The sequence below is a fragment of the Notolepis coatsorum genome, assembly GCF_963971535.1.
Source record: "Notolepis coatsorum genome assembly, chromosome: 18".
NCBI classification, from domain to species: Eukaryota; Metazoa; Chordata; class Actinopteri; order Aulopiformes; family Paralepididae; genus Notolepis; species Notolepis coatsorum.
This window is the reverse complement of record NC_140182.1, coordinates 39,291,282-39,319,063: the sequence shown is the minus strand read 5'-3', so window position 1 is coordinate 39,319,063 and position 27,782 is coordinate 39,291,282. Positions and strand designations below refer to the sequence as shown.

The following is a 27,782-nucleotide window of genomic DNA, read 5'->3' as shown; positions in this document are numbered from 1 at the left end:
GAGGTGGTTCAAAGACCAGGGCTTACAAATATTATTGTTTCAATCAAAACTGTCCGAGAACCATCCCAAACTACAGTCATATTCCTCCTAAACTACTGTCATATTCATCCCAAACTATAGTCATATCCATCCCAAACTACAGTCATACTCACCACAAACTACAGTCATATTCATCCCAAAATAGAGCCATATTCATCCCACACCAGTCATATTCATCTATTCCCAAACTTAAGAACCCTCCCAAATTCAAGGAATGTAGTTAGGCTACATGCTTATATGAATTCATGTACCATCCCAGGTCTGTGCCTAAATCTGTTTTGTACTGTCCCGACTCCCAAGCACAATTTTGGTCGTTGGGCACACCCTTCATTTCAAGGTTCTGATAAACCTCCCTAAAATCACTAAGCTCTTGCTTGCTATAATAGCAAGCTTAGCATGTTTACCCTAGTACCACTGGCTCTCTGAGTACTCCGAGTACTCTCTGAGCAGAATTAACAACATGACAACCAGCCAACACGATTTGGCCTTCCAAATTAATCAAATTCCACACAAGTTGATGAAAGATAGTTTTAGAGCTTTGCTCCACAACAGCCCCCCCAACATCGTGAGATTATAGCTTCACCACCAGAGGGGTGAAGGCTCTGAGGAAGAGATTGTAGGGTATGGTTGTATCATAGAATTAGGGGTGGCATCCACCTCACTTCCACCCACACACAAAGCAAGTCTTACAGGCTCCATGAAAACACAGCAGCCAACTATCAGGACTGCATTACAGTTTAATTACAACATTAATTTTTTTTACATGGTTCACTGGGCATTAAGACCTACATGTGAGATACATCAACCCATACAAAAGGAGGAGCCTTCAGATAATTAGTAGGCTAGGCTAAAAGTTTAAACTCATCATTATGCTTGACTAGCTAACCCTAATTGTTTGGGTTCAGTGTATGTTATCATGGAGGAAGACTACAGAAGAGCGGGCTTCAGACATGTCTCCCTTCATCCGCATTATGAAATATTAAAATCTGAACATTACATTTGTTTTATTGCGGTGGCTATAAGACATGAAGGCCATTCATATTTTAGTATTTTTAAATACCTACTAGGATGAATGTGTAGGGAATGGATATGACAGCCACGGACATTTGAAGATATTGCACCATTTTCGGCACAAGTTAATCAAAATAATATTAATTGATTGCAATGTACAAATAAGGTTGACTGTAAGAGGCTTGCAACGTTAATTATTGCAATTGTACTAGTTAATACAACAAAAGAAACCTATTCTAAACAGACTCAATAGCCTTATAACAAAAGTTAACAAACACTGCACACTGACTAATGCATGCAAGAACTAAAAGGGCAGTAATAATGCTACCTAGGACCAATGTTTTCATGACACTAGTGTACAAATACTCAAATAGTAACGTTAGGTGTACCGTTATACCATTTATAATTAAAGTAATTCGCCTAAACCTCATATTTCGCTGTATTGGGCTTGTTATTCTTATTCGCAAGGAAGATTCGTTACAAATCCTGAAACACTGTAACGTATTTTTGCTGAGATGTCTTGTTGTCAATGACAACATAAAACACGCACGTACCCCCAGACAGCCAAATGAAACACTAACTAACGTTACCCAGTAGATCGTACACAAGTGATCTTATCAAAGCTGGAGAACGACAGCTAGCCAGCTAACACCAGCTAGCATCCGCTAACAGTAACACACACAGCTACGTTACCCTGGTGTCGGCAGCATCTCCATCTTATTCACAACAATGGCTGTCGGCGCTGTTTGCACCACAACAACAAAACTGACCAACCTGACAATAAAAACGGTGACAACACCTACCAATAAATACACAAAAACAGTCCGCTTAAATCAATTAAACACATCCAATTCAGCAAATACACCGGTATACGATTTGTTGACGAGAACTAATCCTATAAATGGGTGCAGTCCCTACATAACAAGCGGGCCTAACCGCTGTGTTAGCTCTCTTAGCTAGCTAGCTAGCCCCCGTTAGCTCGCCCTCTTTCAGCTTCCTCATCAGTTCCTTCCGTGTTTTTCTTTTTGAACAGTTATTTTCAAAATGGTCATTGGAAATCATTCACTCACCTTGGGTGCGATTCAGTAAGTATACGAAGAGGAATATTTTAAGGACAAGCATATCTGGTAAATCCATTGTTAGAGCATCGAGAGCAACCGTTTGTCACTTTATTGTCCTAGTTAGGTAGGTAGGCGCAGACGCCCTGTGTGTTTATTGCAGTTTCCGAATCCTCTCATCCCCTCTTCCAACGCCGTGACGTCAGACGCAGCACAAACCTAGGCACCTAAACACGCCCCCAAAATACATGCAAAGCCTGTCAGCCTGCCAAAGTAGGACGCTATATGATTGATTGATTGATTGATTGAAAACTTTATTAACAGATTGCAGAATGGGTACAATACAGTACAGCTCAATACACACAATTGTTAAGAGGATGCAGACCAGAGAAAGACTTTCGTCTTGTTTACATCAGGGTCCCCCATTTTCAATTAATCAGGACATATATGACATACATGACATACAGATAGTCAGTACTGCTACATCTATACATTTATGACATACCAGATTTGCAAATACAGTACTGTTTGTGATACAGAAGGAGTCAAGAAAAGGGAGTATATACATTTGACGTAGAAACTGTACATTGGAGGAGGTTGGGTGGGGGGGGTTGGGTACACTGGGATATTGACAACCATACTGGGTAATTTACATTGGAGGTGGTTGGGGGGGGGGGGGGGCACACTGTATAAACAAGCAAAACTGTACATTGAGGGGGGGGGGAGACTCTGTACAAACAAACAAAATTGTACATTGGACTATTGACAAAACCATACTAGGTAAATGACTGTACATTGGAGGGGGTTGGGTTAGGATATTTACAGGGGCCAGTGTTGAATTGCAGTCTCCCGTAGGTGTCTCTTGAGCCTATGCATATGATGCATAGGCTCAGAATATGTGCTGATTTCATGCACAGGATAAGCATCTCCCTCCATGACAGACACAGCCAAACATAGGAAAACAACATAAATCTCTTTTAATATTTCATTGCACATTACTGCATGGCATCACATCAATTACAGTGTCCATCAACACATCTGTTCGTGTTAACCATGTCACTTTACAAAAACTCAGTACTGTTTTTTTCTTCTCCCTCTGTAATACTTGTGGCCAAGTTCTTTATCTGGTTGTCGCTTTTCTGATGCGGTTGTATAAATTGTGATTAGAAAAACAAGCCTTTGTATCCTCCTGACAGTAATTACACATACATGACAAACTCCTACACCATCATGTAATTCATCAAGAGCATACTAAATAATGTTACTTACAGTCACTTGGCATCTAGTTATCCTGAGAATGTACACAGTATGGGTGAAAAATTACAACAAAGTTCAATGACAGTTCAAAACAGAGGTGTGAGGTGCATTTCTTCACATGGCTAAAATATTCTAATTTATATAATAACTAATTGTCAGTTATTACCTTGACCAGGCTGATGAGCAATGGCCCTATTCACAAAGCATGCATGGTCACCTAGGTGTCTCAACAGCACACTGCCAATAACCTCTCTAAAAGTGAATAGGACTATATTTGAGCAGGTGTGGGAGAAACAAAAAGCATTTTGATCCGTTCATCCCCCAGGCTAGGAGACAACATCAGTGTTCATCACTGAGGTGACCGCTTCTCTAATGGATCTCAAACCCTGCCCTCTTTTCTTGATCTTCCAATGGAAACAGTATTTTTCCTCAGTTTGTCCGAGGAGAGCAACCGTTGTGATTGCTGGACTATGGTGTCTCATGGAGAGGCTTATCCGTCCAAACTGTATACAAATATTCTCAATATTGGAGTAGGTTTTACAGTTTACAGAAGTTCAGACTGTTTACACGTCTACGGAATGTTGTCATGCAGTTATGTCGTCTTCCTTCTTCTATATAATTCGGTAGCCTAAAAGTAGCACAAATTAATGTGTAACAGTACTTGCACATCAGAAGAGCAAATGGTCTTTGCCCAGTGTGTTTTACCCTAACCCGATGATGAAAATGCCTGTGTTGGACTTGTCTGATGCGATCAGCCGTTTCCATTGAGCTATTAGGCTGAAATGCTCTCTTTGAGTGGATTTTTAAAAAGGGTAAACAACATGCTGCAACTGGATTCAACTTTTAACTGGGTTGAAGATCAGGTCTCTCGAGCCTGACTGAAGTGTTTATGAGGTTGTTTCATGTGGGTTGGAGATAAATCAATGCTATTAACACTAGCTGCCGCGGTATTGATTATTTCCTTATCGCACAAATTTGCAAAATATTTCCTACCGCCGCGGTTTTTACCGCACGCACACAAAAAATTAAAAAAAAAGTTTGAATGCATTTTTTTTTTAGTAGTAGTCTACTCTTTATAGCATATAGCCTGCCTCTAGTCTAAATGTCTATCTTTAGAGGATGACTTTGCAGCATGAATATTGTTTGGGATTCGGCAAGCACGCATTAGTTATTGAAAGTGAAACACGGATGCGCAGTTCACTCGGTGTCGCGGGCACCCCCCCGACCCTTTCTTCTTATTATTACTCTAAAGTTACTACTTTATAATAAAGGCATTCGTTTTGTGGCATTGACATTATATAGTTATGCGTTCAATAACATCAGCGTATTTACCGGACCATAGCAAGCAATACTCTATTCATATCTCAGTTCCTTTCTTTGCTCAGAGCGTGCCGAGTTGTCCCATTCTGCGGTCTGTTAATAAAGTTTTCAATCAGACAAGTGTATAGAACGAAGGGCTTTTATTATAACATTCGTTGCAGACAGTAAAATCATTATGTCTCGTTTAGTACTCCTGAAGAGCGATGATAGTCCACTCCGGCGGAGAGTTAAAGCTAACGTTATTAGCCGTGTTGTGATGTGCTGACATTCAGGAAGTAAAAACGTGTGACGCGTCTCTCTTCTGACCAATCAGTGGTCTGCAATGTTTCACGTGACTTTTCTGGTACCCAATAGGGTCGCTTGGAACCTCGATAGACGAGTAGGGTATATCTGCAGAGCCGCAAGCCCAACGAGAGGAGGGTAAATTATTATTATTATTATAAAAAACAGGACGCGGTATTCAACCTACTCTGCGGTGGCCGTGATGTAACAGCGATACCGCGGTAATGCGGTAATCGCGGCAGCTCTATGTAAACATAGTCATTGAGAACCACTAGGATTTAAGGAAGTCCTTCTGCCTTATGTCTCCTTTCATTTTGACCAACTCCCTGTCGTTCGTTAACATCAAAGCCGTGTCCGTCAGCCCTAAGCCATCTCGTCATTCTAGGCGGTCTCCTCTAGCCCCAACAGCAGTCACATGACACACTTCCACACCAGCCCCCAGTCTCTGCAGCTCATCCAGCCAGAGCTGCTGCTTCTGGGACAGACGGTCGGTGGGCCCTTTCACCTCCACCAGCTGGCGAAAAACAGAACATGTCATCATGTTATCGCCATAGCGACAACTCCATCTGAAAAAGTCTGCAGCATGTCCTACATCAGTAGACTTAAACATTACACTGGTTAAATAAATCACTGTTATAATGAATATATTAATATTATATGAATATGAATATTTATAATGTATATACTATATCTATATATACCATACCTACTTTTATTAGTTATACCACTGGCCAGTATGACTTAGTACCATAGCGTAAGTATTTATACATGTATCACTGTATATAATAATACTTTGGGACACATGCAAATGTAAGTGCAAAAAAAAAAAATCAGATTAGCATATTTACTCTGTAGCTTCATTATATTCAATTTAATCACTTTAGTCACACTGTTACCTTTGCACTCTGGTTAGATGCCAACTTATTTTCGTTGTGCTGTACGACGACAATACATTTGAATCTAATCTAATAATTATCTGATTAGAGTCACACTCCACTGGGAAGGCACCTTGTAGCTGTTGTTGGTGGTGTTCCACACCACCAGGTCTGGCAGACCTGCGCGACAGTGTCTGTAGTCCTTGGCCATCCGTGTGACTATCCCTCCTAGGAAAGCTCCACCCAGACACGACACCAGACTCTACAAACAGACACAGCATACACTTATTACTATGTAATAATAACAACATACACTTATTACTATGTAATAACACGACATATACTTATTATGTAATAACATGACATACACTTATTACTATGTAATAACACGACATACACTTATTACTATGTAATAACACAACATACACTTATTATGTAATAACATGACATACACTTATTACTATGTAATAACACAACATACAATTATTACTATGTAATAACATGACATACACTTATTACTATGTAATATAAGATGACATGGGGGGAAACGCCAAGCTATGAGCTTTGGGACACGTGCAAATGTAAGTGCAAAAAAGAAATGTTGATAAAAATGTTGGGTGTGTGTACATAGTCTACATGTTATGTCCGTTGTATAATCTAACGTCTGTCTGTGTGCTGTCTTTGCATGATGTGAGATGTCCTCTGTCCTGTACCCTGTGTGTACCCCGTGGATTGCCGTTATGTTCTTGTTCAGATGGCCAAGTACATATCTGATGTATCAGTACATTGGCAAATAAAACTATTCTGATCCTGATATCAAGTCCTCATAATAATAACTATCCAACAGGGACGGACCGATACCACTCCCTCCATTGTCGATACTGATTCTGAGTTAACAACTGTAAGTATCAGCCGATATCAGGTACAGTTCCAATCTATTACCTTTACTGAACTGTATAGACATAGACCATTACTTTGGGGTCATTGACCATATTCACACGGCAGCCATTTGCTCTCAGGTTGGGATTCCTTTCCATGGAACAGAAATTCCCTGGAAAAGGAATCCCAACCTGAGCATGACATAAGGGCAAAATGGTTGTTGTGTGGATGGTCAATTGGACTAAAATTATTGAGATATAATCCCTTCTTCTCCATTAGTGATATCTAGCGTTCTTCTGTGTAACAAAACATGCAGAAAGAGTCACTTTGCTTTGATGTTACTCATAAATGGTAAATGGACTGCATTCATAGAACAGCTTTTATAAGAACAGAGACATGCTTTTAGTCTCTGGTTGAGTGACTAAACTCAGAGTGACTGAGAATTCTATCGACTGTATCCACTGGCTGTAAAAGGTTTGTTTATGTTGGTAATGTTTGTAAACACCGGAGCAAAGCATATATTTGATATATGAAACGATTTACAACGAGTTAGGAAAGCTCTAAACAGCATATTTCCATCTACAGATCAAACCTTTTAAGAGTGTGTGTGGATATGATAATATGATGATATGGTCACACGAAGGGGGAAAAAAGAAGAAGCATGGATTGGGCCTTTAACACTTTCAGTGCCACGAGGTGGCGCCAGAGTTAGCTCTTGAATGCCACCATCGGCGCCAATGTTACGCTTAATATCGCCTAATCTATGTTTTAAATTATGGCTATGTGTCTAATCTGCCCGTCGCTTATCAAAGAATCCTTTTCCAGTCAGTGCTGTCAAGGCAGATTGGTTTTTTATCGCTTCATTTCCGCTTGAGAGCATTTTGAAAAGCACACGTTTTGGAGGTAAAAAACAGTCCATTCTGGACCATTCTATGATAATCGTCTTTTACTGGAATATTCCAGAACGTTGATATTCGTCGGCCTATTTATGAATCGTTTTCAAATAAACGCTAGATGATCAATATTATACGTGCACGCACGCACATTCGAGCCGCGCACGGATAATCGCCGTGTTCATTTCCTCTTGGATTTTTACAGTGAAACCGATAGAGCCCATTTCACAAAACAGCTTATATCTTCATCAAAATGAGTCTGATTATCCTAACACTGATAACATAGATTCCTTACCTGACATCAGATGGTATCCAACTGGTATATTCCAATTCCTGATCACCATTCGAAAAAATCGATAAGTGTATAGATCCAACGTGATACAGTAGTACACATGATTCCGCGGGGCTCAGAGGATCCAGAATGAACTCTGATAACCCCGGCTGCATCAGTGGACTGGAAAATGTGGAGTACAGGATTTTTTCCCCCATCCATTTTCATTGAGTCCATTCCAAAATCCCTTATGTCATCTGGGAGACGATAGGGGGCGCTTTTTTCCACATCTGATCGCCGGCGGCGCTCGGGTAGACTAGGGTAGGCTCGCGTGATGCAATATGATTTCAGATAGCTAAAAAAAATAAAATAAAAAAATTCAGAGAAATCTCGTGAGTGGCTTTCAACGAGATATTAATAATTCCGAGGAAACTCGTGAGTGGCATAGAAAGTGTTAAAGGGGCTATAGATAACATTCAGCCACTAGATGTCACACTAGAGCACCACCATCTAATTATCCAATCAGGTGCATTCCACATGGAGAAATTGTAAGTATTCATATACAAAATATATGCACATTTTTTTTCAATGATTCATTAATCAATATTTTTTAGGGGGGGAAATCTATATTTTCATTTCGCACATTTCTGAAAGCTCTGTGGATGTATTATTAGGGTTTCAAGCACGAAGTCCAGAAACCCTATTGTTTTTGTGTGATATATATATATAAAAAAAAATATGATTACTGTACATACTAATTGTATCTATAGCACCTTGTTGACAGTAAATACCTGGGCCTGTCGCAGAGAGGAAAATCGCTCCCAGTTGACCAGTGAACAAGCGTTCCCTTCCTGCGAGATCCAGGCCTCCTCCAACATGCCACACAGCGTCTCCACAGAAGCCTCGCTCAACAGCTGCACGCGGACCTCCATCGCCTCTCTCCTGTTGCTGTAGAAACAATCAGTGCAGAGGTCCAACGGATAGGTCTGGAAGTGGAACAGAACAACGGGTGTGAAACTCTCTCCTACCCGTGTGGATAACGCACCAAACCCTGAAGCGCACCGGGTGCCTTGTACCTGATAGGGGTTTCGAAAAACATCTGGAATGCCCTCCATGAAAATGACGTCCCACAGTAGAAGACCAAACAGTGTGGAGAAGGTAGAGCCCTCTCCATGGATCCCTGTGACCATAGAAAAGTCACTGTCTCTACATTGTATTATGGGGAATATACAGAATAGCATGTTGGAAGGGAGAACTGTGCCCACCTTGGTCGAAGCCTTGCCGGCGGTAGTGTGCCAGAGACAGCTCTTCTACCGAGCACATGACAGTGGCATCACCGCTCTCTCCACCCTCTTCATTTGCCGGCATGAGGAAAACAGACTTCCCCGTGCCGCCCTCGTGAGGGAACAGCTGCCCGCGGATCGTCACCTGGGAGACACGCATACAAACACACAGACAGCTCATCCCATTGTTCACCCACTGAGTCAGAGAAGTGCGTCTCGGAGGAATTCCAAAAACACCGGCGTCTTGTGTCCGTACTCACATGCGGGACATCCTGGACGTGGATGGTGGGCAGGTCGCTGAGCTGCAGACGGTACTTCTTGAAGCTGGGAGACTCCTTCATCCTAGCGGCCCTCTGGTGGAGGGCTAGCTGGTGACCCGTCCGCACCAGAGGGTCCTTCAGTCCGTCTCTGATGGCACAGATAGCCTGGGCAGAGAAAGAAATTCCACGTGAATGAAAAGCGATTACGGCCCGTGGTCAGAAAAGCTGTTAAGTTGTTGAGGTGGGTGAGACCACCGTGGCTGACCTGCTCAGGCTGCTTGAGGTGCTGCTGAAGGTCAAGTGCCAGCCTGTCCCACCAGCGCCCCCTGCTGTCAGGACAGTAAGCCGACTGAGCCAGCAAGGACCGCAGCTCTTCTACCGCTCCCTGCAAACAGGACAGGAGAGACACTGTGTCATTACGGATCTCTTTTTTTCCCCGCCAACAACATCTCGTAGGAAGAACCCTGCTCCCGAATCGAGGTGCCGCCATAAATCAAATTATGGAGCGATGTTTAGCCCCTTTCACAGTAAGCTAGTATGAAATGTTAGCTATCAATGGGTTCCTTGTGATATCAAGATTCATATGATACCAGTGGTACATAGTGATGTTAATGTGGGAGGAGCCACCAGCTAATCATTAGGCTTCAGAGGGTTCAAAGTAAAAACAAGTTAACCAAGGCCAGGACTGAGGACTAATTCACATTGTAAGATCATGGTGATCAATGAAGCAGTCTAAATGAAATACAACCCATGGTTCCATTTTTCACTTTGAGATATACATTATGTTAGAAATAGGCCTACCAGTAGGCTACAGTTGTATTTGATTTAAATAACAAAAATTCATTAAAAAGATTTTATTTTTATTTCTTTTAAACAAGACAATTTTATTTAAAATATATAAATAAAAGAACAATAGCATGTTTTATTCTATGTGTTAACATTGCACTACGTTTGTGGAACACCCTCCCCTTAGCGATGCGATCTGCAGAATCCTGTCATTCTTTTAAAAACCAGCTAGAAACCTTTTTATTTAGACAGGCTTTTAATTAACAGCATTATTGATCATTATTATATATTTGATCATGTATGTGACGATGTCTTTCTGTCCTGTTTCAACTAGTTTTAGCTCATTTTAATCTGCTCTTAATTGATACTGCTAGCTACTGTGTTATCCGTTTCGTAGCTTTTTTGCTTTTAATTCTGTGAAGCACCTTTTGCCTGGAAGTGATGTTGTATCTGTGAAAGGTGCTATACAAATAAACTTGACTTACTTACTTACTATTACTGGTAGCCTACATTCAGGTCAGATATTCTATATCTTATGTTCCTTATGAAAACGAGTCTTGAAAAAGGAGGGTATCGTCTTCTAATGAAGGTGGTCTTATTATCCAGGTCAATATGGTAATTAGGTGTTGTCTCCACAGTCCTCTGCTGCAGTGAGTTTTAGAGCTGAGTCAGGATCTTTGGTGTTTGATGCGCTCGCACACCTGCTTACACTATTATTGCATTCAGCCGCCTTTCCGTGGGAGAGACATTCTAACAAAAGCACTCGACCGGGTGAAGGTGACCGAACGCATGGATGGACAGGCTGTCAGACATTATGTATCTTCGTCCGGACTGTCCCTGAAGCCAAATTGCATGCACATGTGATGGACATTTAGCATTTAGGTTGCATATACTATATTTTAAGCTGTTCAAGAATGTTTTTACTGTATATACTAAGAGTTAAAACTGCTGTTTGCATTTACTGAGATGAATAGTACTGCTAATATATTGCTAATATACTGTATATTTGAAGTGTTATTTCTCTTAAAGGTTTTTTTACTGTATGAAGCACATTCTCAGGGGCTCATACAGAACCAAGCATTTCACTGTAATGTACATGTACTTTATAAGTGACAAATAAAAACAAACTTGAACTTGAAACTAAACCTTGAAACTAAAGGAGTGGTCTTTCCTCAACTAACCATCATACTCACACAGGCTAGAAGGTGAAAGTTGTTTTTCTGTTCCCTATTAACACTTTCTATGCCACGAGGTGGCGCCAGAGTTAGCGCTTCAATGCCACCATCGGCGCCAATGTTACGCTTAATATTATGGCTGTGTGTCTAATCTGCCCGTCGCTTATCAAAGAATCCTTTTCCAGTCAGTGCTGTCAAGGCAGATTGGTTTTTTATCGCTTCATTTCCGTTTGAGAGCATTTTGAAAAGCACCCGTTTTGAGGTAAAAAACAGTTCATTCTAGACCATTCTATGATAATCGTCTTTTACTGGAATATTCCAGAACGTTGATATTTGTCGGCCTATTTATGAATCGTTTTCAAATAAACGCTAGATGATCAATATTATACGTGCACGCAAGCACATTCGAGCCGCGCACGGATAATCGCTGTGTTCATTTCCTCTTGGACTTTTACAGTGAAACCGAAAGAGCCCATTTCACAAAACAGCTTATATCTTCATCAAAATTTGTCTGATTATCCTAACACTGATAACATAGATTCCTTACCTGACATCAGATGGTATCCAACTGGTATATTCCAATTCCTGATCACCATTCGAAAAAATCGATAAGTGTATGGATCCAACGTGTGTACAGTGCAGTACATGATTCCGCGGGTCTCAGAGGCTCCAGAATGAACTGTGATAACCCCGGCTGCATCAGTGGACTGGAAAATGTGGAGTACAGGATTTTTTCCCCCATCCATTTTCATTGAGTCCATTCCAAAATCCCTTATGTAATCTGGGAGACGATAGGGGGCGCTTTTTTCCACATCTGATCGCCGGCGGCGCTCGGGTATACTAGGGTAGGCTCGCGTGATGCAATATGATTTCAGATCGCTAAAAAAAATAAATAAAGAAATTACGAGAAATCTCGTGACAACATAACTATCGGAAACCTGAGATATCTCGTGAGTGGCAGTGAAAGTGTTAACACTTTGAGTGCCACTCACGGCTAATCTCGTGTTTACGATAGTTACGTTGAAAGCCACTCATGAGATTTCTCAGATATATATATATTTTTTTAGCGATCTGAAATCAGATGTGAAAAAAGCGCCCCCTATCGTCTCCCAGATGACATCAGGGATTTTGGAATGGACTCAATGAAAATGGATGGGGAAAAAAATATTCCAGTCCACATTTTCCAGTCCACTGATGCAGCCGGGGTTACCAGAGTTCATTCTGGAGACTCTGAGCCGCGGCAAGCATGAGTTCTACTGTATACACGTTAGATCTATACACTTATCGATTTTTTCGAATGGTGATCAGGAATTGGAATATACCAGTTGGATACCATCTGATGTCAGGTAAGGAATCTATGTTATCAGTGTTAGGATAATCAGACTCGTTTTGATGAAGATATAAGCTTTTTTCTGATATGTGCTCCAGCGGTTTCACTGTAAAATCCATGAGGAAATGAAAGCGGCTATTATCAGCGCGCGCCTCGAATGTGCGTGCGCGCACGTATAATATTGATCATCTAGCGTTTATTCGAAAACGATTCATAAATAGGCCGACAAATATCAACGTTCTGGAATATTCCAGTAAAAGTCGATTATCACAGAATGGGCTGTTTTTTACCTCAAAGCGGGTGCTTTTCAAAATGCTCTCAAACGGAAATGAAGCGATAAAAAACCAATCTGCCTTGACAGCACTGACTGGAAAATGATTATTTGATAAGCAACGGGCAGATTAGACACCTAGCCATAATTTAAAACATAGATTAGGCGATATTAACGTTAACATGGGCGCCGATGGTGGCATTCAAGCACTAAGTCGTGCGCCCCCTGGTGGCACTGAAAGTGTTAATGAGGAAATACTGTTATCTTATGGGCATGGAGGCTGCCTGTGTGACAGGTCTGATGGGTCAGGTTAATACTCTGCCTGACAGGAAGCTGAGAGAATATCAGACGTCCATTAGACACGTGTTGCCAAATAAACACAAACCTACCAAACAGTTTATTAAAGATGAGCATACGTTGCTATTATAATGTGCCCCACTCCGCTGAGACTGTCAATATAATGACTATGTAACCCTTTTTCCTTCTAATCCCATTGTCTGTCATAATCACGGCGAGAGCCTTCTTCACTCCTCCTCATCCTCCCTCCACATTCACCACGGAAGCCCCACACCTTCTTCACTCCTCATCCTCTCCCACATTCACAACGGAAGCCTCACATCCATATATGGGCAGCACCCCTTCACCCACTGTCAAGCTCCTCACTCAACACAGCTGTACCTCATCTCCTGATTCACACGCTGCCAGGCACCTCACCTCACTCAACACAGCTGTATCTCATCCTCTGATCAGCAAGACACTACATCTACCGGCAGATTCTGACCAGACCTTGTCGTGGTGTTATTCTAGTTACCTAGGTACGACGACTCAGCCTGAAGACCTGCTAGACCTGCTCTTGTGATTATTCCGTGCTCTAATCTTGTTTCTCTTGTGCCCAGGACCCCCGCTCCAGTGCACCTTCCTGCCTGGACATCTCGTGCTGCACAAGGAGTGCTCCTGCTCTCTCTCGACACAGACCTGTGTCTTCTGCCCACAGCTGCACTGGGAGTGCACCTGTCCTCATCCCCCCAAGAACATTCTAACCCATATCTGTTGCACATTCCTGATGTCAAACCTGTCTGCTTGGGGAACAATATTAAAACACCCTAAAACGCTCCATTCTCTCTTCTCCTGTCTTCAGCTATTGGGCTCTGCCTAAACCCATTCTCACATTGTCTCTGTACTTGGCTGTTGGATTCAAATATTATTAAACTTAAATACTTAAATTCTGAATATTTCCTTGCAGTTTTAGCCTCACATCCTAAACTAAATATACAATTTCCATGACACACCTCTAATATGTCTGCATATATTCCAGTTTACATACCTGTATACATACCCACTATGTGCATTGTACACACTGTATATACTATATCTGTATATATCCCATACTGTACCTACTCTTATTAGTTATACCACTACTACCATAGTATATCTATACTTGTATCACTGAACATAATAATACAGTACATACATCAGATTAGCATATTTACCCAGTAGATTTGTTGTATATATTCCATTTAATCACTTGTTACTCTGTATATTACTATATATACACACTGTATTGTTCACTGCACTGCACTCTTACCTTACACCTCTTTCGTTGTACTGTACTTGTGCTGTACAATGACAATACATTTTTATCTAATCTAATCATATCCCCAAAAGTCATTGTTCATGGTAAAACGGTCTATAAAATCTTGCTTAAAACATAGGCCACATATGCGTGTGTGCGTGTGTGAAGTCAGCCGACCTCATAGCGGCGCAGTCTCTGCAGGATGTCCACCCCCCTGGACAGGATGCAGGTGTAGGTCCAACCTGTGGTGAAGCAGCGCAGGAACACAGGCAGCTCCTCCTGGTAACTAGACAACCATAATGACAGTGTTAAACGGTGTAGTTGTCTATTGGCAGAAAGCCATAATGACAGTGTTAAACGGTGTAATTGTCTATCAGTAGAAAGCCACAATGACAGTGTTAAAAGGTGTAGTTGTCTATTGGTAGACAGCCACAATTACAGTGTTAAAAGGTGTAGTTGTTTATTGGTAGACAGCCACAATGACAGTGTTAAAATGTGTAGTTGTCTATCGGTAGACAGCCACAATGAAGGTGTTAAAATGTGTAGTTGTCTATCGGTAGACAGCCACAATTACAGTGTTAAAAGGAGTAGTTGTTTATTGGTAGACAGCCACAATGACTGTTAAAATGTGTAGTTGTCTATCGGTAGACAGCCACAATGAAGGTGTTAAAATGTGTAGTTGTCTATCGATAGACAGCCACAATGAAGGTGTTAAAAGGTGTAGTTGTCTATCGGTAGACAGCCACAATGAAGGTGTTAAAAGGTGTAGTTGTCTATCGGTAGACAGCCACAATGAAGGTGTTAAAAGGCGTAGCCCTATTTTCTACGTACCAATGTTGTTGTAGAAGTCCTTTCTAAGCACAATCCAGGTCGTTCCTCATACTGTATATCTGCAGCTCTGGCTAGTTATAAATAAACGCTGAAACATACTCCACAACGCTGCCAAAGTAGGTTTCAGCGTTTATTTAAGGGCTTGTACAGAGTGTGGCCCCTGTTGACGTTGCGCTAGTTTTGTGGCTAAATACTGTGGGTATCACTATGAAGAACAGCATGGATTGTGCTGAGAAATCACTCTAGTAGTTGACAACATCACGGGTCAGTAGGAAATGGAGCTAAGGCGTCCAAAATTCGGAACTCACCCATTCAACACACAAGCTATCACTGGGAAACTCTGTCGTTACAACTGTGCTTTAGCCGAACACGGATAAAACAGATGTGAATGGATGTAATTTATGTGGTCCCTCCCTACCTGAGGTCATGTGTCTTCCTCAGCTCCTGCCAGGCCGTCTTGGCAGTGGTGTAAAGCTCCAGGGCCTCGTCCCAGTGGCCTGCCTGCGTGGCTGTGATCACCTCATGTAGGACTCGCATGGCTGCCTCATACCTGGCGTGACATATGGACATTACATCGTCTCCAACGATGGATACTAGTTGGGTGGTATGTTTTGTAAGATACACAGGTATGGACACAAAAAAAATGTATCCAGTAAATATAGGAATTGACCCATCTCAAACCCTGCTCTATTTTCTTGATCCTCCAATCAAGAACTGTTGTGAGACACTCAGGGAATTAAAACTTTTGGGGACCTATATGATAATAACATACTTATGTCCTTTGAACAGTTACGCGCCGCCTTCCACCTTCCAACTACTAATTTCTTCAAATACCTACAGGTCAGACACTTCATAGGTACAGGTCAGGGAGGAAACTCCACTCTTCCAAAACACCTCCTCATAGATGATATTCTAAAAGGAGTTATTCACACTAGAGGCATCCTATCATTAACATATGATAGAATTCTGACCAGTACAGAAATTATACCCCTAAACGCCAAGAACAAATGGGAGCGGGACCTGGAATGTACCTTTGATGAAGATGAATGGGAATCACTATGTGAGTCTGCACTATCTTTTTCATATTTCAGTTCAGTTCAGTTCAGAGTTTTTATTTGCCACATGGAATAATACAATCATAGTTTCTTCATTAAAAAATCATAAATAGCCATTCCATGGACAAAAGGAGCAGGAAGAAGAATAAATCTTATAATTACCTGCCCCTTATTCCTAAACTAACATGTATTTTCTTAATGGTCGGCGTATAACCTTATTTACACAAATAATCATTTATACCATTATAAAAGAAACGCAATCCACAGTTAAACAAGAAAAATTTAAATAATAATAATAATGATAAAGAATAAAGAAGAAAAGAAAGAGAAGAAAAAAAAAAAAGATCTCACTATTCAGATCACATTTTGATTTTCATACTGACTAAATATTATTTTTTTATACATTTTTTTGAATTGATAAACACTGTTACATCCCTTAAGCTCGCTATGGAGAGAATTCCATAACTTTACACCAATAACTGAAGGACACATCTGTTTAAGTGTGGTACGTGCAAACTGATGTTTAAAATTGTATTTTCTCCTACTAAACTCACTTTCTAAATGAAAAAGATTTTGTAGTTTTTCTGGCAGTGTATTATTTCTTGCCCTAAACATAATTAACATTGTTTGAAACTTAACCATGTCTTCAAGTTTAATTATTCTAGATTTAATAAATAATATATTTGTGTGTTCTCGATAACTCACTTTATGTGTGATTCGTACAGCCCTCTTCTGTAGTATATATAATGGTTTTATATTTGTCCCATAAGTATTCCCCCATACTTCAACACAATAACTGATATAAGGTGAGATGAGTGAGCAGTAGAGTGTTCTCATTGCCTCATACTCTAACACATCCTTTACACTCAACATAAATGTATGCAATTTAACATTCTCCATAGAACCTATTTTACGCCGGAAAGACTTCACAGGATGAATGATGCTATCTCTGACCTTTGCCCTAGGTGCTCAACGGAAACAGGTAGCCTGCTCCACATGTTCTGGGAATGTAACAAACTGAGACCTTACTGGGGCTCAATTTGGGAGATTCTCGGAGAGGTCACAGGGTTTGAGATCCCATGTACACCTAAATTAGCATTATTAGGAGACATGTCTGACATTTCTCCAGATAAGAGAGGCAAGGTGCGGATCATTAAATTGGCCATGATTGCAGGGAACAAGTGTATTGCCATGCTGTGGAAAAGTGCTGAATCCCCCCCCATGTCTATGTGGCTTAGTGGAATCTCTTCGTACATGGCATCAGAGAAAATAATGTTCAATCTTAAGAAAAAACCACATCTCTTTGATAAATGCTGGGCTGGGTTTAGGCAATACTTAGAACAGATTACATAGTAGGATGACGATGTAGGCTATTATTGAAGCTCCCTTTTGTCTTTCTGATGGGTATATATTGCAATGAATGATACTGTAAATGTTATTAGTTGCTCTTTGAAGAGAAAAGATGTAACGTTAGATATTTATTTGTTTGGTGTAGAAGTATGGGCACCTGTTAGACGGGTGTAACTGGGTTTACTAAATTCTCAAAATGTGTAAAAAAAATAAAAAAAATGAATTTGTTGAGGTCCTAGTCTGGGGGAGGGGAGGGGGGGGTCTGGCCTAGAGTTTTTTTTTTTTTTTTATATTGATTTTTTCTTTTTCTTTCAGGGTGGTTTATTTTGTATCTATTTTTCTGTAGCTCAGGGAGGGGGGAGGGGGGGCAGTTGGCAGCATTTCCTTTTGTATGGTTGTTGAACTGTTGAACTGATGCTGTAAAAGAAAAAAAAAAAGAAAAAAAAATACCAATAAACATATTGTTTAAAAAAAAAGAACTGTTGTGAGGGATGCAACAGTTGTGATTGGATGATCAAGAAAAGAAGGCAGGGTTTGAGATGGGTCAATTGCCCCTCACAGCTGGTGAACTTGAGAACTGTTAGGACTCTTAACACTTTCACTGCCACACACGAGAATATTCGGGTTTATTTATAGGTGGTTGAAAGCCACTCACGAGATTTCCCGGATTTTTTTTTTCTTTTCTTTTTTTAGCGATCTGAAATCATATTGCATCACTCGAGCCTACCCGAGTATACCCGAGCGGCGCCGGCGATCAATGTGGAAAAAAGCGCCCCCTGTCGTCTCCCAGATGACATAAGGGATTTTGGAATGGACTCAATGAAAATGGATGGGGAAAGAAATCCGGTACTCCACATTTTCCAGTCCACTGATCCAGCCGGGGTTACCGGAGTTCATTCTGGATCCTCTGAGCCCCGCTGATCATGGAGTTCTACTGTATCGCGTTGGATCTATACACTTATCGATTTTTTCGAATGGTGATCAGGAATTGGAATATACCAGTTGGATACCATCTGATGTCAGGTAAGGACTCTATGTTATCAGTGTTAGGATAATCAGACTAATTTTGATGAAGTTATAGGCTGTTTTGTGAAATGGACTCTTTCGGTTTCACTGTAAAAGTCCGAGAGGAAATCAACGCGGCGATTATCCGTGCGCGGCCCGAATGTGCTTGCGTGCACGTATAATATTGATCATCTAGCGTTTATTTGAAAACGATTCATAAAAAGGCCGACGAATTTGACTTCCGGTTTAGCTGTAGAATGGAGTAGGTCGCATGTGACACAGCTGCTCACCCGTTATTTTTTTTTCCGTTTTAAAATCATAATTATATACCATTAATGCGTTTAAAACTTGACGCATATATCAACTGAGACTATCAACTAACTATATTGACCAAAAGAATCGAGATGCCATCAAGGAAAAACCCAGGGAAAGACCAAAAACCAGTCGAAGAGATCCCGCTACGTGACCCAGGATACGTACAGCGGACAGCAGAAAGTATTGACTCGACAGAGGCCGCTTCAAGTTCAACCCCATCAAAGACCTCCGCAGATACCGAACATATCATCCGGAAAATGGAAGAAATGGGGAAGACAATGGAGAAGAGAATGGAGGGAATGGAGGAAATGATCACAGAATCACAGAAGATAATAACTCAAAAAGTAGATGCTATTAAAGAATCTATTGAAGGCAAAATTGATGCGCTGAGAGCGGACGCCGACGCACAGAATAAACGCACCGAGGCTCTGGAGAAAGTAGTGGAAGCCCACGAAATCAAATTCACTCACATCTACAAGGAAGTAGAGGCTAACACAGTTAACCTAACTGCCGAGATGAAGGGGAACTACAATGAAATCAAGACGGAGCTCAGCGAAATAACGGAGGAGCTCACGCGAATCAATAAAGAACAGAAAGCCAAAATATTCGAGATGGAATATCAAAAACGCAGGCTGAATATTCGCATTGTCGGTCTGGACGAATCAGTGAGATGTGAAAACCCTGAAGAGTTTGCCACAGAATTACAGAAAATCTTGGGAACAGGAATCCTTCCTAAAATACCGGAGGTGGATGAGAGCTTCAGATTGGGACCCCGCTCCAGTGACAGCAACGCTAAGCCCAGAGTGATATTAGTTGTACTGCGCCAAGTCAGAATAAAAGAAATGATTATGCGTGGAATTCGCAGGATGAAAGGCAATCTGAAACACATGGAGGTACCAATACACTGCTTTGAAGATTATTGTCGTGAGGTAGTGGAACTGCGTGCCAAGTTCAAGACGGTGATGTCTCAACTATACCTGGGGAAATACAGACCCCTACTAATATACCCTGCAATACTTCGCGCCGTCGACAAACAAGGAGCAAAAGTTCTCCTCAAATCGCCTGAAGAGGCAGCCAAATTCCTGTCTGAACAGGAGCAGATTAGTGTATAAATGGCCTTTTAAATCTCAGTTATGCAAGGTCACCATATAGTACAACCTTTAATAATCAAGGATTTGGGACAGAGAGACCTACGTGCTCAGAGTTTTTGAATACTTTCCCCGACGTGTATATTATTGCGGACATATTGGATTTAAGATTGGAACACTCCAGAACATACTGGAACATTCAGACAATGTAAAAATGACATATTGGAATAATCTAGAACATCGAAGCATTCTTTGATATATGGAGCATTCTGGAATATCAGCAATACGTGGTCATTCATTCTACCAGAAGCCCCTCGGGGGAATAATCAACAGCTATCTAGATGCAAAACCACAGAGCCACCATAGCCGGCCGGCTGAAAGATCACTCTACACAACGATCATCGCCCACCCCGGTCGGGGGAAATGCTGCATATACGTATTTAAAAATTGTTTTTTTATTAATGGGAAATAATTTCACTACTTCTCCAATTAATACTTTAGATGTTTAAGCATAGCAATGCTCTTTTAAGATCTAAGTTAATGTTCTCTTCCTTTTACTTGTTTTTTTTTTTTTTTTTTTTTTTTTTTTCATCCGCTCTCTCTGATTTATTGAGGCTCTCTCTTCAGTTCAATACCTTCATATTATTCATGGGTTACTATAAATTACTATAAATTACAAGTTCATATAAAATGTAAGTGATTAAGGCATGACAATTGAAGCTTATTTTTGGTCTTTATTTTTAGTTTATCTCATTTAAATTTTTATTTATTTATTTTTTACGGGTAAGTGGCCAAGCCACAGTCGACATTCTACTTATGGTAGAATTTAGAGTGTTAGATCCTATGGTATACATAGGAATGTTAAGGATAATTGGATCATTCTGGGATATCCGGTGGTGCAAGGGAGAGAGTCATACGCAAAGGTTGTGTTCATGGAACACAATCTTGTACGACTCTCGGTGGGAGGGAAGGGTAGGGGATTTTTATTTGTATATATGTATGTTTTTAAGCTCGGCTCTCAACGGGACCTCACTAGTGGGATGTATATCTAGTATTGCCTCGCACTCTAGAAGCATTACCAAAAATTACAATGCAACATGTATAGACTATGGCTAGTTTGAATATAATGATATGGAACACCGGGGGAATAAATAACCAACTTAAACGCAAAAGCGTGCTCACACTGATGAAAAAAGAACATGTGGACATTGCTCTGCTAAGCGAAACACACATTCTAGGGAAAGACATAGGTAAATTAGCGGACAACATATACCATAATATCAGTCACTCCTCTATTGGTACGAGAACTCGGGGTGTAGCAATAGTCGTTAAACGTAAGTTGAATATTGTACTAAAGGGAGTATGGTCTGATGTAGAAGGTCGGATAACTATAGCTAAGATAGAACATAAGAACAGGAAAATAGCGTTGATAGCGGTATACGCCCCAAATTTGTACGAAGAAGATTTCTTCACTACACTAACCAATGCAATGTTAGACATTCCCGATTACTCATTTATAATAGGAGCGGATTTTAATGCCATCTGGAACCCAAGGATAGACAAATCTTACCTCGCCTTTTCCAGCGAACAAAAGAATTCATCAAAGGCATTAAAGGATTGGTCAAAGATTACAGGTGTAAAGGACTTATGGCGGTTACTTAACCCCACGACCCGAAAGTACTCTTGTCGATCTGCGAGACATAAGACACTATCCAGAATAGATTATGTCTTTGCATCACAGAGACTATTTGATAATTATGAAGTGGAAATGATACCCAACGCACTATCAGATCACTGTTATTTACTCCTTAAAGGTACATTTGGTATACTATCCTCCCGAGCCCCAAGATGGCGATTTAACTCGTTGCTGCTTAACAACAAGGAATTCATTACACAACTCAAAGAAGCTCTTATAGTATTCCAACGGGAGAATGCAAACTCGGTGCAAGACCCCAGAATAATATGGATGTCGGTAAAGGGAATGATCAAAGACTTCACGGATAGCTTTTCCTCCAAAATGCGCAAGAATCAAAACACAAAACTGGATGAGCTGGAAACGCTTTACTCAACGTTATTTAATTCTCTGAAATACAACAACTCAACTCGACTAGAAAATCAAGTTAACATACTAAAAATAGAGATCAATGACATATACAGACAACAATCGGAAATACAAATACGCAGCACAAGACAACAGCAGTACTCTCATGGTTCCAAACCCAGCCACCTATTAGCCATGCGATTAAGAATTAATGCAACATTTGCAGATATAACTACCATTAGAGCACAACAAGTACTTGTAACAGATCCGGTAAAAATAAACGATACATTCAAAGTATTCTACTCCGATTTATATAAATCAGAAATGACCTTCGATCAAAACAAAATGGACACATTTCTTAATCAAATTATTCTCCCTAAACTTTCAGAGGATGACGCTAAACAGTTAGAAATACCGATCACACTAGAGGAACTCAAGATGGCCATAACCGCAATGAAAAGTGGTAAGGCTCCAGGAAGAGACGGTTTCCCATCAGAAATGTACCTTTCTTGTTGGGACATAATTGGCCCCTTATTACTAAATATGATCTTATACTCAGTCAAGGAGGGGAACTTCCATAAAACCGACAATATTGCACTCATAACAGTCCTCCTTAAAAAAGACAAAGACCCCAACGAGTGCGGTAGTTATAGACCTGTAAGCCTCCTCGGAACAGATATCAAACTGTACTCTAAGGTATTAGCCATCAGATTACAAAAGCATATGACGTCTTTAGTTCACCCGGACCAAACTGGCTTCATAGGAGGCCGCCTGATCACTGAGAACATAAGACGTATACTGCACGTACTTGATGCCGACAAAGAGGACACCATACCTAAGGCGATACTGTCCCTGGATGCTATGAAGGCCTTTGACAGGCTGGAATGGTCGTATCTGTGGGCAGTGCTAGAAAGGATGGGGTTAGGAAAAGGATTCATCGATATGATTAAAGTATTATACAAAGACCCATCGGCCATGATTATAACAGGCACAATCATCTCTGAAATATTTCCGGTATCACGCTCTGCCAGACAGGGTTGTCCTCTTAGTCCCGGTCTGTTCAATCTATCATTAGAGCCGTTAGCACAATATATAAGACAATCCCAATCCATAGAACCTATCGTAATCAAGGGCACACAACAAAAAATTTGTTTATATGCGGACGATGTAATATTGTTCATGAAAAACCCCAACACCACATTGCCTCATCTGCTCAAGTTGATTGAGGACTTTGGTGATTTATCGGGATTTAAGATAAATTGGCCGAAGTCGGCTTTCCTTCCACTTAACACCCCTGCAAAAAAAGATACAACCCTCCCAGGACAGATACCGATGGTAAAACATTTCAGATGCTTGGGAGTGGAAATATTCCCTACCATAAGACAAACGGTGAAGCACAACTACACAAAAATCCAAAACAAAATCAAAGACGACCTTGATAGATGGGCAAAACTTAAGAACACAGTACAAGCACGGATATCAATAGTTAAGATGGATGTACTACCTAAAATCAACTTCTTCTGTTCAATGCTACCGTTACCCCCTCCAGAGGGTTACTGGAAAAGATTACACTCCTCCACATACAAATTTATTTGGAATAACAAACCACCACGTATAAAAAGATCCACCGCACAGAGAAATAAAGCAGATGGTGGCATGGCATTTCCAGATTTTTTCCTATATTTTAAGGCGTACTCATTAAGTCCATTGACAACATGGTTTGACTCCCAAGCATTAGCATCTTGGAGGAAAATAGAAGAAAACATAGTAGCCCCACATAGACTGAAGGACATAGCATACACAAAACTACCAATCAAGCACTGTGAACGAAAATTTGGCCCCATAATTACTCATGCGATCCGGATATGGCGTGAATCACAAAAAAAAAATCCTAACCCACAAGAATGGCACAACCATACTCCCTTATTCAATAACAATGCTCTCTTAATTGGAAAACGACCTATAAGATTCCCTATATGGGAAGAGCAAGGCATACACTCATTAGGGGATATTTTTAACAAACAGGGTTTTTGTAGTGATAAAGAAATACGCAAAAATTTTTATCTCACCAAGTCCACATGGCTTTTTCACAAACAGTTAGAGCTATGTTTGAAGTCTCACGGTGTTCCATTAGACAGACCAATTGAACACCACAGATACCACAAATTCTTCTACTCAAGAGAGACATCGAGAGGTTTTGTTTCAGAATTTTATCATCAATTACTAACGTCCTCGTATGAAACCCTCCAACTTGACTCTGTCTGGAGGAGGGATATACCAGACCTGGAAAATGACTTTGATTGGCAAGGAGCCTGGGCAAATGTCCGACTTACATCAAGGAACCCGGATCATCAACAAATCAATCTTAACTATATTCACAGGACATACTTGACTCCTATAAGACTGTGCCGAATGGGGCTCAAACAAGATTCCAAATGCACCCAATGTACAAATGGGGACGAAGGGACATTTATGCACATGTATTGGGACTGCTCACCAGTTAAGGCATTCTGGAAAGATGTGACCCAACAAATATCAAAACTCGTATCTTGGAATATACCTGTACACCCCTCGGTATTGCTGTTGAATGATGTTTTTGAGTTTGCAGTGAATCCACAGCTAAAGAGATTGGTTTTATCGGGTATCACAGTAGCCAAAAAGCTGATCGCATCACGCTGGTTTCAACCGGAAAAAATTTGCCGTAAAGTTTGGTTTCTTACATATCTCGATGTAATTTACCATGAAATATCTACAGCAAGAATTCTGGGTCTCAATGAATCCAAAATGTCAATGTGGTTAGAAGTGGTGGAGAGAATAAAAGCTAGCTTATAATGGTAGTGTCTGGTTAGGTGCGAGGGATAGTGGAGGTACTTCTCAAGGTGGGGTCCGGGAGGGGGGGGTTCGAGCTGAGCATATGTATGTAGGGTTTTTTTTTTAGATAACAGGTATTATGGGTATATCTTATATAAAACAACTAACCAAAAGGTGATCCCATTGGATGTGCCCTGACAATTAATGCTTGTATATCTTATCGTGTGTTGTCATGTTTGTTTATATGTTTGTTTTAAAAAAGAATAAAAAAATAAAATACAAAAAGGCAGACGAATATCAACGTTGTGGAATATTCCAGTAAAAGACGATTTACATTTTTATCTGAAAACGGGTGCTTTTCTAAATGCTCTGAAACGGAAATGACGCGATAAAAAAACAATCTGCCTTGACAGCACTGACTGGAAAATAGTCTTTGATAATGCGATGGGCAGATTAGACACATAGCCATAATTTAAAACATAGATTAGGCGATATTAACGTTAACATTGGCGCCGATGGTGGCATTCAGGGGGTAAAAAGGAAAACCCGGCGTGGCACTCAAAGTGTTAATAATAATACTAAACTATAAAAATTTAATAATAAACAGTGTTGGGACTATCTGATTCTTAACCCTTTCACTGCCACATGAGAAAACTCGTGTTTTAATCGTTATTTCTTTTATTAGCAATATCCATAAATTTTTCATCCATCCAGCCTGACGTTATCATTGGGAATGGGTCTGAGCTCGAAAAGGGCAAATACCGCCGCCTATCGTCTCCCGGATGGTATTGCACATCATTGGATTGGATTGGGTGGGCATGTGCATCAGAAAAAAAGTCTGGTCCGGGGTTTTCTCTGGCAAGCAGTATCTGTTACCACATTCACTGGGGAGGCTGGGAGCAGCTTTCGATTATGTGTTTTGGACTATAACGTTGGATCAATAAACGCGATCAATATTTGGAATGGCGATCAGGAATTGGATTAATCTTTTTGCAGAACATCTGATGTGAGGTAAGGACTCTATGTTACCAGTTTTGGGTTAATCAGATGTTTTTTTCACAGCGATCACAACGTGTGTGTGTGTGTGTGCGTAACGTTAGCGCTAAGCACGGCATGGATAATCGATTTTTCAGCCCGCTTCTCTAGCATGCATAAGTACACATATACTATCGATAATCTAGCGTTTACGTGTTTTGTGTATTCCACTAAAGAGCTATTATCGCGGAATTTCTCTGGAATTTCTAGAACTCTCCAAAACTATACTTGTATTCAAAACGGTATAAAACGGAAATGTACCAATGAAAAAGCAATCCGTTTCGTACATGTTGACTGCAAGCAAGTCATTGATAAGCGAGGGGTGTTTTAGACCCTTAGCCATAATTTAAGATATAGTTTAAGCCAAATTTCCCCGACCTCCAATTGACTTCCTTATTGGCACGGTAGCCCTAATATGGTCAAAGGGGGCGTGGCACTGAATGTGTTAATAATAAACACTGTTAGGACTATCTCACTCTTAACACTTTGATTGCCCAAGGTTAATTCCTTTTTACCTCCTTGAATGCCCAGGGCCACTTCAATGTTAACGTTAATATCGCCTAATAATAATAATAATAATAATGACTTGGATTTATATAGCGCTCTTCACTGACCCAGAGCGCTTCACAGAGTCCATTATTCATTCATACACAGTCATACCGGTGGTGGTAAGCTACAATTGCAGCCAGAGCTGCCCTGAGGCAGACTCACGGAAGCGTGGCGAATAATCAACGCCTACGGCCCCTCCGACCACCACCAACATTCATTCATATGCATACACATTCATACGAGGCAAGTAGGTTAAGTGTCTTGCCCAAGGACACAACGGCAGTGGGATGGACATGGGCTTGAGCGGGATTCGAACCACCAACCTAACCTAAATCTATGTTTTAAATTATGGCTATGTGTCTAATCTGCCTGTCGCTTATCAAAGACTAATTTTCCAGTCAACATTGTCGTAGCAGATTGTTTTTTTATCGCTTCATTTCCGTTTTCTAGCATTTTGAAAAGCACTCGATTTCACGGAAAAAAGAACACATTCCATGATAATCACCTTTTACTGGAATATTCTAGAACGTTGTCATTGTTCGGCCTATTCATGAATCGTTTTCAAATAAACGCTAGATTATCGATAGTATATGTGTGCGCATGCACGCTCGTGCCGCGAGTTGAAAATCAATTCTCCTATTTCCTGACCGCTCGCAGTCAATCAGTGCAGTCACATAATCACATAAAAGCTTATATCTCTGTGAAAACGATGATGATTATCCTAATACTGGTAACATAGATTCCTTATCTGAGATCAGATGGTATCCAAATGGATTATTCCAATTCCTGATCGCCATTCGAAAAAATCGATCTTTTTATTGATTCACCGTGTATACTGTAAAAACACATAATCTCCGCTGCTCTGAGGCTCTCTAGTGGAGCTGATCGACGCCGGCTGTGTGAGTGAGAAGTAAAATGTGGAGTCAGGGATTTTTTTTCTCATTCATTTTCATTGAGTTCAATCCAAAAGGGTGAATTACCATCTGGGAGACGATAGGGGGCGCTTTTTTCACATCTGAGCGCCTGGAGTGGTTGGATTTCCAACGGTAGACTTGGTTGATGAAATATGATTTCAGATCGCTAATAATAAAAAAAAAAAAAAAAAAAAAAACGAGAATTCTCGTGAGTGGGCATTCAAC

At 40.7% G+C, this 27,782-nt stretch overlaps 2 protein-coding genes across 3 annotated transcripts in view; both read right to left on the bottom strand.

Moving 5' to 3' along the window:
* Positions 1–2,254, bottom strand: part of LOC311245528 (disintegrin and metalloproteinase domain-containing protein 10-like) — a gene marked incomplete at its 3' end in the record, with an annotated part of 49,066 nt that extends 46,812 nt beyond the window's left edge. For both annotated transcript variants that reach the window (XM_084335400.1, XM_084335401.1), the window contains exon 1: positions 2,121–2,254. In XM_084335400.1, coding sequence (XP_084191526.1) covers positions 2,121–2,187 — 67 coding nt within the window. In that variant the 5' untranslated portion in view covers positions 2,188–2,254. The remainder of the gene's footprint in view (positions 1–2,120) is intronic.
* A 3,089-nt stretch (positions 2,255–5,343) lies between these two features.
* Positions 5,344–27,782, bottom strand: part of fan1 (FANCD2 and FANCI associated nuclease 1) — a gene marked incomplete at both ends in the record, with an annotated part of 33,825 nt that continues 11,386 nt past the window's right edge. The window contains 9 exons of the mRNA XM_084335164.1: positions 5,344–5,481; positions 5,976–6,104; positions 8,677–8,871; positions 8,962–9,065; positions 9,151–9,313; positions 9,429–9,593; positions 9,694–9,813; positions 14,741–14,849; positions 15,813–15,944. Of these exons, the coding sequence (XP_084191290.1) occupies positions 5,344–5,481; positions 5,976–6,104; positions 8,677–8,871; positions 8,962–9,065; positions 9,151–9,313; positions 9,429–9,593; positions 9,694–9,813; positions 14,741–14,849; positions 15,813–15,944 (1,255 nt within the window). The remainder of the gene's footprint in view (positions 5,482–5,975; positions 6,105–8,676; positions 8,872–8,961; positions 9,066–9,150; positions 9,314–9,428; positions 9,594–9,693; positions 9,814–14,740; positions 14,850–15,812; positions 15,945–27,782) is intronic.